General features: G+C 45.8%; 1 protein-coding gene across 1 annotated transcript in view; it reads right to left on the bottom strand.

The window, feature by feature from the left end:
• ZNF514 (zinc finger protein 514) overlaps positions 1-10,077 on the bottom strand; it is an 11,696-nt gene extending 1,619 nt beyond the window's left edge. Inside the window, exons 1-4 of the mRNA XM_012641909.1 lie at positions 9,529-10,077; positions 7,914-8,002; positions 2,702-2,828; positions 2,249-2,344 (exon numbers count right to left, since the gene is read on the bottom strand). Of these exons, the coding sequence (XP_012497363.1) occupies positions 2,249-2,344; positions 2,702-2,828; positions 7,914-8,002; positions 9,529-9,547 (331 nt within the window). The 5' untranslated portion in view covers positions 9,548-10,077. The remainder of the gene's footprint in view (positions 1-2,248; positions 2,345-2,701; positions 2,829-7,913; positions 8,003-9,528) is intronic.

Here is a 10,077-nt window from a genome sequence, read left to right as displayed (position 1 = left end):
TCCTGTGCCTACAGGATAAACCCTGAATTTCTCACTCCAGCCCTACAATACTTAATCAGGATCCTGCCCTTTTCTTCAACGGGTGCCTTCAGCACAGAAGCTGGCTGCCTCCCTGTTTCCCATATATTCACATCCACTCTCACCACCCTTTCTTTTTTTTTTTTTTGAGACAGAGTCTCACTCTGTTGCCCAGGCTAGAGTGCCGTGGCATCAGCCTAGCTCATGGCAACCTCAAACTCCTGGGCTCAAGTAATCCTTCTGACTCAGCCTCCCAAGTAGCTGGGGCTACAGGCACGTGCCACCGTGCCTGGCTAATTTTTTCTATTTTTAGTTGTTTTGCTCATTTCTTTCATTTATAGTAGAGACGGGGTCTCACTCTTGCTCAGGCTGGTCTCGAACTCCTGAGCTCAAGGGATCCTCCTGCCTCGGCCTCCCAGAGTGCTAGGATTACAGGCGTGAGCCACCGTGCCCGGCCACCACCCTCTTTCTTTAATGCTTTGCATACCTTTCAGGAACAAGCTCACGTCCTCCACAAAGTCTTCCCTCAATATCTCAGTCTATATACCATATATTATTATGTATTATGTACACATACATATGTATATATGTCATATTACTGTATTATATAATTGTGAGAGGCAGAATAATTCTCCCCCAAAGATGTCCATGCCCTAAATCCCAAGAACCTGTGAATAGATTACCTTACATGGCAAAAGGGACTTTGCAGATGTCATTAAGGGCACAGACCTTGAGATGGGAAGATCATCTGGGATTATTTAAGTAGGCCCAATCTAATCACATGAGTCCTTAAACCTAGAGAACGTTTCCTGGCTGGGCAGAGATGCAGTGCGAGGAGGACTCCACCCAACAATACTGGCTTTGAAGGTGGAGGAAGGACATCAGAACCAAGGAATGTGGCAGTCTCTAGAAGCTGGGAACACCCCTTGGTTTACAGCCAGCAAGAAAATGAAAACTTCAGTTTTACAAATGCAAGGAATTGGTACTGCCAATGATCCAGATGAACAGGAAACAGGTTCTCCCCTAGACACTCCAGAAAGGAATGCAGCCCTGTGGATAACTTGGCTCTAACCATGTAAGACCCATGATCTATGAACTGTGAGATAGTAAGTTTGTGTTGCTTAAGGTTGCAAAGTTTATGGTAATTTGTTTCAGCAATAATAGAAAACTAATATAATAATAATAAAGACACTTCTGAAGGGGGAAATGGCTAGCCATACCTAACCAGTAGTCTCAGAGGCCAGACTTCGGAGAGATTCTGAATCAATAGGTCTTACGTGTCTCTGGGGAGCCTGAATGTTTAAAAAGCTCCTAGGGACATTCTGAAACACAGCCATGCTGTGCACCACTGTAAATAAACAGATATTGATCATGAGACTAGATCCAGATGTCAGACCCTTGATCTCATTCAGGAAGGAAATAAGACCAAGTACCAACAGAGGGAAGTTCTGCATCTTCCCTCTCTGTCTTATACTCTAGGCTCCTATGATGAGGCCCAGCCTATTGTCTCAGGATTTAAGCACCACTTTTCTAAGCTTCAGCTCTGGCCTGAGGCTATGATTCTGCCTCAGAGATGAACTGGCACAGGTTGTCACCTGCCTCTGGTATTCTTGGGCTACACACATCAGTCAGGAAAGCTTTGAGTCCAGAATTCTGCTCCAAGGAATGGAGCCTTCCAGGTACTCTCAAGTCACCTTTAGATGACTTGAGATGCCATCAACAGCTGGAAAGGAGTAGTCCTTGTTCCTGGAACCACTTCTTTTGAGGTTCAGTCTAATCAAGCTTGAAGTGTCCTCATCTTGATCTTCCTGACATCCTCTGTCTATCCTTGCCCATAACCCTTTTGTTTCTGGGCTGCTCAACTATTCTGCTTGATTCCTTGCTAACTTCCTTAACCCTCCTGATATGGTGATTACCTGGCCATATACTACTTTTGATCCATCTAACATGGACTATAAGACATCTAGTGATGCCACATGGCACCAAAAACCCAGAAGGCACGGGCAGAAATGGATACCAAAGGAAGGGTAAACACTAGAAAAGAAAATGAACATTTCATCTTCCGATACCAGAAATAATTACAAAATTTAAAATACTGGAGTTGAGGACTCATGCCAACTGGCCTCACCTACTGAAAAGACAGCTCCCTGACCAAGGGTTCAGGAAAACTTTCCACCCTAGAGGGGCCTCATAATGTACAATGCTATTTAGCTCTCATTCATTCACTCACCTGACTGGGCACCTACTGAGATTTCTCTCTCCAATACGCAGGGCTCTTCCCCTTCCTCCAACTGGCAGATCACATGTGGTTTGGACACTGGAAGCCCTAACGGTAAAGAAAGAAAAGGACTGTGGCTGTGTTTACTGGCAGCCAAGTCCTTGGACCTTGATCTTCAAGGTGAAAAAATATTGTAGGCATTGAAAGCCTCCAGAGAATAGGCATTGTGAAATGTCAGGAGCAGAGTCAGGAAACTTGCTATTTTAACTCTGCAAGAAATAGGACTTTTCCTAGAACTAGGAGCAGAAATAATGTATCTCCAGGCCCCACAGAGAATGTAAATGTCAGATTCCAGAACCCCAGGGCAAAATTCAGCAACAGGCCTAGACACCCTAGCATTTAAATACCAAGGAAATCAAGAAAGCCTGCCGGGCAGGTTCTGGGCTTTGGAGACACAGCACTCACCTAGGGAGGCCAGGTTCCTGAAGTTCTCCAGCATCACCTCCCTGTACAGGTCCTTCTGAGCAGGGTCCAGCTGCCCCCACTCCCACGGGGTAAATTCCACAGTCACATCCTCAAATGTCATCAGGTCCTGAAACACAGAAGACACTCCTGTACCCTTGAGGAGCACACTCATGGCCCTGGGCAGAAGAGTGGACAGGCATCTGAGAAGAACCTCAGGATGTGCAAGAAGTGATTTCAAGAGTTCCTAGCTATCCCAGTGCCCAGAGAGTTGTAGGTTTCATCATCACAAACATATTTTCAACTGCTCCTGGGATTGTATCATCCTTACTATTTGGTATCCCACCCAGTGCCCACTTACATGCCTATCCACATCAAGCCACCAGGAAACATCATCAGGGTCTCAGGAGAATCAGGCCTACAGAGACATTCTGCTTAGGTAGGGGAGGTGAATGTAATATGTTTCCTCATTTGTCAAGAGGTTTTATTCTCAATTGAGTTGCATTTAATTGGAATCAATTAGAATTAACAGACTAATATGCTTTGCATTCTCAAATGCATAAGTATCACTAGTCTTCTAATAAGATATTTTCAAAATTTATGACCTATAATTTTAAGGACAATTTTTACTAAGGCCAAAACAAATAATTTGGGGCTTATAATAATTGATCCCACTCCTGCCTGCCAGCACACATTTATATTGAATCAATAAGTTTTGTATGGGCCACGCGTGGTGGCTTATGCCTGTAATCCTAGCACTTTGGGAGGCTGAGGTGGGAGGATTGCTTGAGGCCAGGAGTTCAAAACCAGCCTAGGCAACAGCAAGACCCTGTCTCTGCAAAAAATTTTTAAAAAATTAGCTGGGTGCAGTGGTGTACCTGTCGTCCCAGCTACTAGGAAGGCTGAAGCAGGAAGATCATTTGAACCTGTTGGGGAGCTTAGAAATGTTGGGGTGACCTAGGGAGAGTGCTGGCACAGAAACCTCTGCAGATATGACAGCCTGCATAGGTGTGGCTGTTTTCCAAATGGTAAGGACATTCCAAAGGCAGGAGGAACTGAGAACAGTTTCTCTCCTGGGGTGCAAAACTGCTCCAGGACTGCTATCAGGAATGTCCAGCCTGCTGTAAAACTGGCCTGGCCACATCCCAAGATTTATGTCCTTATTTTGTTTTAGGCTAGAAATAGCTTTGCTGAGGTTAACGTGCACTTGGATATCTTAATCTTTATCAGTGATCTTTAAAGCTTACCTGAATGACGTGTACCTGTTATTGTAATCTTTTTGGAAATGTTTAGAATTTGTTTGCCTGTGGGATAGCTATAGAGCATTGTTTGCTTGTATGATTTAGGATGATCTTTTGTTCTTAGAAATACAAGTGAGAAATTACTCTCGGAACTCATGGTCCGGAAAGCCTTGAGTCCCCTGACCCCACTCGTTCTCTTCTATTGTCTCGTTTCTTATTCCTGCGCGATGCCCTGTTTTCAACCCTGTCAGCTGGGGTATCTCCTGGCATGAACCCAAGAGTTGGAGGTTGCAGTGAGCTATGATGATGCCACTGCACAGGCAACAGAGACCTTGTCTCAGAAAAAAAAAGTTTTATAAGTTTGATCAGCCTGAATCCTTTCCCCCAAAACCTAACCATTATTCAGTTTCTGAGTCTACCAAGCTGAGCGTGAGACCCAGGATCCCAGGTCACCACTACAAGGTATAACCATTCTATAGGTCCTAGTCAGAACTACCCTGTCACCTTCAATCTCATTAATTAGAATACTTCCCATTTGACTTATATTGTATGATAATCCATATATGAACTGAAAAGCAGAACAAGTGGCAGTACTATAAACTCCTATTATTATCCCAGATTATTTAAAAATGAAATCTCATTTAGATACTGATTCCACAGAATAAGCTGAAATAATTTTATATTAGCATAAAAGTCAGCCAAAATAATCAAATGTGGAAAACTCACTACTACAATAACCTCTCGTGATAGATTATTTGTCGAAAATATACACTGGCACTCCCGACATGATTGAGCTGCCTGCCCCTGACCCAGGTACAGCAATGTAATCAGCTTTCTCAAATGAAATGTGAAAGCAGAGACATGAGCTACAGGTGAGCAAAAGCTTTCAGAGCTAGTGGGGTTCCTGCAGTTGCTCTTTTCCCTCTGCCTTGAGAATGGCAAATGATCTGAGTGAAGTTGTGAGCAAAGCCACAGCAGGCATGTAGTAATAAACTTTTTTTGGTTTACATCTCTGAGGGTTTGCTGTTGTTATCATGGTATAACTAGTCTAAACTGACTCATTAAAAAACTGGTACTCAAAGTGGGATTCTACCATAAACAAAAAACCAAAAATAACTTTCATTTTTGAAAGGACATTAGCTTCAAGTCCAGGCAATAAGGAAACTTATTGGCAAGGTGACAACCTATGTAATTTGGTGGTGAACTATGGTAAACCTATTGCCTTCAATAACTTGAAATATGAACAATGTAAGCCTGAGCTTCTGATGCAACGAGAAGAGGCTGGAAACATAACATTAATAGGTGTGAGTTGGTTGTTATTGGCTGCATTTTACAAAGTATTACAAGAAGAAAAATATGCTCAAGAGTTGCTGGTTTGCAAAACAAAAGGCAATAGGAAGCATCCAGAAATGCCAGGACTTCCAGGGTTGGAGACTTAACCAATTCTCACTTCCAACTGGAAAAGACAATATACATAAGGCTTTTGTATGACAAAAGATGATTTAAACCCAGACTATCATCAAGAACTAAATCATGAATGTGGCTGTCAAATAACTCCCAGTAAATCCTTTCAGTGGGATCAAACTGGAATGGAAAAAAAGCATGGCCGTCCCAAGGATGGCCAAAAAGCTCCACAATTAAGTCTAAAGAGAGAGGTACATTTCAAAAAGAACTGTGGGGTACAGCTATTGACACATGGAGCCAGCTGGAAGCAAATACATAAAAAACTGATTAAGTTTTTGAGAGTTACACATAAAACAATCCTAGGCCATCAACCTATTCAGGCAGGATGAAAAAGCTGCTTAGCCCCTGAGAGAGCTTATTCTTCATTATCATCTTCATATGTGACCAAGGAGGAGACAGTGAAAGGAAGGAACTTCCCGAGGGCAGAGCCAACAGCCCAGAACACTAGTCTGGGGAGCTCCACCCAGGGAGCAGAACCAAGGCATAGCCCAGGATTTTCCGACTCCCAAGATCAAGGGTCCTCACAGTATCTGCCCAGTGGAATTTCATAACTGTATTGACCTGGGAGTGCTGGGCTCCTCCCATGCTTTCCCTTTCTGAATAGGAGTTTTTATTGTGGTCATCCTGTCCCACTGTTCACTGTATGTTGGATATATGGATTCAGGTAACTGTCCTTTTAGTTCATAGGTCTCCAGATCCAGAGGATCTACATCCAGGCCCAATGCAGATATTATCATGCCATCCAAGACTTTGCTCATGATGCTCTGAATGGGGATTTTGGGGTTATCTCTATCGGGAAGGCATTTTGTATGCAGGAGAGAGGGAAGTGAACATCTATGAGTAAGAAAACACACAGAGGTAAACTAATTTTTTGTTTAAAATAATCTCTTTGGGCCCCTCACTCTAGGAGGCTTATATTTCCCACTTTATTGACATTAAGCTTGGCCATGTGACCTGCTTCAGCCAGTGGGTTGTGAGCAGAAGCAACACATGCCACTTCTGAGCAGGAGCTTAAAGAGCCAAAGTGCTGCCATTGTTCTTTCCCTCTGCCATGAGAACAGCATATCCCAGAGCAGGGCTGATCCTTCAGCCTGAATCCCAGAGTGAAGAGGGTGTGCAGTAGAGTTACAGTCAGCCTGCTGTTGGTAAACACAGCAGAAAGAAGACATATGTGACTGGGAACCTTTGAGATCTGGGAGCTGTACCACACAGAACTAGCCTAAGCTCTCAGCTATACCTCCAGATGACGTACATCAAGGCCAAAGAGGTTTAAACTCTACTTATGACTCTACTATTAATAATTACTTGGAAGAACTCCTTATTGACAGGGGTTTCCCTTTTTGGCTTGAAAATGAAATGTCGATGTCTATCATCAAGCCAGAATCCCACTAAAATACCATCTTTGATACTGGGAAACTCACAGGCTGGCATCATAGCCCTCCACCTGGTTCTTCCTCCACATCCAGCTCACTACAGCCAAACCTAAATCCACCACTGGAATCAGTCACCATGATCCCTGAAGCTGACAAGGATTAAGCAATTACCATTTGCAAGAAGACTCCAACCATATGAGATTGAGGTTGTATCACTGAGTGGTTAAGATCTTGGAGCCAGACAGCCCGTGTTTGAAACTGGGCTCCCTTTCTTACCGCCTAGATAGCCATGATGAACAAGTTACTTTATCTCTCTGTTCTTTGATTTCCTCAGTTTACTTTCCTGTGCTTTGGTTGCTATTCTTCAAAATGGTAACCATTTTATGGGAATGTTTTAAAGATAAAATGAGTTACTATATGTAAATTGTGTAGAATATTTCCTGATACATATTTGGTTTTCAGTAAATAATAACCATTATTACTTTCATCATAATTAACATTATTATCATCCTCATTTTACAGATAGCAAACCAATGCATAGCAAGGTTACATGACTCATCCAAGGTCACACAGCCTGCATATAGTGAAGTTAAGTCTGTCTCCTCACTAATCCAGGAAGATAACATCTGAACAGGGACCCAGTCACAAATGGCCTCCCCACCTGTCCATATCCTCAGAACCTTTTTGTTCCCCCTTCTCCATGAGTGTTCCAGTCTTTCCAAAGCAGGCCCATTTTCCTGTTCCTGAGCATCAATGGAAAGGCCTGTCTGTGCCCATTTGCCATCAAACTATACAGATCCTAGCCTGCTGCATCCTGGATGTCAGAGTCCTCTCCCCACTGTGGCCGTGACACTCCTTCAAGGCCAGGGCTCTGGCATATTACCTAGCAGTCACCACAGTGCCCATTACAGAAATAAGCCAAAGTGAGGCCAAAGGATCCCAGTGAGTGAGTGCATACCAAGAAGAGAAGAGAAGGCCCTATGCAAGGGCAGAGTGGCCATCCTCCATCTTGACAGGCTCAGCTCCTGCATAGCAGGGACAGCGGTCTTTGTTCTCTAGAACAAGTTCTAGAGAAAAGGAGGCAAAGCTATTCATAGTTCAGACATTTGAGGAAAAATTAAGAAAACCCCAACTCACCTGGGGCCTGGCTTTCAGGAATAAACTGGTTGTTCCCTTTTCTCCTGGGAATCTCTCTGGAGGAAGAACAGGGTCCTGAGAAGGGAGAGCTGGGAAGGTAAAAGGATCCATAAGGGAGGCTAACCCTTATGGCATGAGCAGCTCCCAGACTCCACAAGCTGGAGACCCCTATACAGCTCTGCGTGTCACCTCCGTGGTTCTGGAGACACAGGTGGGTCAAAGGGAGCCGGGAGGCAGCTTCTAGCCTGCCCATATAAAAGTGCTCCTGCACACAACAGTGTGAGGCTCCCACCTGTCCACAAGCCCACAGCAGGCTACAGGTATGTGAAGTGTGACCACAGTCTGGCCATACCACTGGAGAGTAATTTACTGGGCTTACTAAATGCAGGTCCTCTCTCAGGCATTTTAGGAATATAAACATGGAGACCTTCAAGGAATTTTAAATCTAGCCTGCAGGTTAACAACTAAGCAAGGCCCAAGTCAAGGCCATGGAAGGATATGAGGCTTAAAGGGGAAGAAATCAGACATCTCCCCTCATTCTTGGGAATCCAGCTCAGATGCTAGCTCTTCCTGAGAAGCTGCCCTTGGTGTTCCCAAGCACTGTTGGGTCTCTGCAGCACACTTTGAGAGCCCCTCTATTAAAGAGCCTTGCATCATACTGTTTATAAAGCTTAAAACAAACAAAGCCAAATCATGCCAGTGAAGTAGAAAGGCTAACAATAGAAACATTGAAGTAGGCAAGCAGCATAGTATAGTACAGGTCAGCACTTCTCAAACTTCACGTGCGTACGGATCCCTAAGGATCTTGTTAAACTCTGGTTCAAGACTTGTTAAGATCCTGGCTCAGAGAGTGCGGGCTAGGGCCCAAGAGTCTGCATTTCTAGAGAGCTTCCAGGTGATGCCTCTGTTGGTCTATGGGTCACACTGAGTAGCAAGGACATATAGGAAAAAAAGAGGGGGTAGTAGGCCCAGGGATTTGGCCCAGCTCTTCCACTGGTCAGTTTTGTGTCCTTGAGTATGTGCGCTGAAAAATAAACAAATTCAAATGCTCACCTGGTGAAGGACAGGACATTATAAATTTAGAAAATAACAGCTTAAAACCTCCTGAGTCTCCTGGATTGCATTACCCCTCCCCCCGCCCTGCCCCACTATTGGGGGAAGAGGCTCACAGGAGGCACCCACCATGTGTACACTGCTGACCTTGTACACAGCTGAGCTAGAAGAGCTGGAAAAACTCTATTAGTGAAGTGATTAAGGAGATGAGAGACAAGGCTCTAAATGGCCCTTACTGTCCTCTCATCCCTGGCCAAGGGCCACTCCTTCTCGGGTTTGTTTGCCCTCTCCCTGCCACAACAGGAAAACATCAGATCCTCCCCTGCGCTGCTTGCTCTCCTTGTGCAGTTCGGCTCCCCCCTCTCCTCTGGCCATTGGGACAAGTCATCCGTGGCCATCCCCTCCACAATGCCAGTCATCCAGAGACCCATTCCAGACTTGGAAGCTGGGACTTCAGTGGGATTCCCCAGCCTCTTCCTAGGCTCCTCCTCCTACTAGGCCCGGTACTATTAAATAACTCCCCAGGAGGGCTGCAGGCCCTCGGCACGCTTGAGAGCCAAACCTGATGCTGTAGGGTCCATAGCTAGGGCAAAGGGTCGGCGTCCTTTCACTAGGTCCAAATCACAGTCTTTCGGCCACAGCCCTGCGGTCCTCCCGAGGGTTCAGGGAGCGGGGAGCAGGCTAGGGCCGCCTGGCTGACGCGGGGCATTTCCACTCAGCACGGCGAGACCCAGAAGACCTGCAGGGCTCAGAGCAGCGCTGTCGAACATGGAAAAACGCCCCGGCGGGCGCGCAGCGCTGCTGCCCGGGGCCGTGCTCTTCTCCCGCACCGGGACACACTCTCAGTCCCCTCAGAAGCTCGGCCTCCTACTGGCTCCGCTCCGCCGCCCTTCTCCTCAAGACCAGGCTCTGGGACCTACTTTCCACGCGGATCTACACCCGCAGTGGGATCACACCACCAGGCGACGCGGCCGCCGCCACATCTACGACCCAGGTCCCCAGCGCTCCTCAGCTGTCCGGAGACAGCAGGGATTCCTGTGAGAGCCGCTCTGCCAAGTCTACGCCTACTCCTCAGTCCCTCCTGCCCAGCTCCAGTCTCCACAGACCCTCG

The sequence above is a fragment of the Propithecus coquereli genome, unplaced genomic scaffold (assembly GCF_000956105.1).
Source record: "Propithecus coquereli isolate 6110/MARCELLA unplaced genomic scaffold, Pcoq_1.0 Scaffold171, whole genome shotgun sequence".
Classification (NCBI taxonomy): domain Eukaryota; kingdom Metazoa; phylum Chordata; class Mammalia; order Primates; family Indriidae; genus Propithecus; species Propithecus coquereli.
The sequence above is the reverse complement of the archived record's forward strand: the minus strand, read 5'-3'. Positions and strand labels throughout refer to the sequence as shown.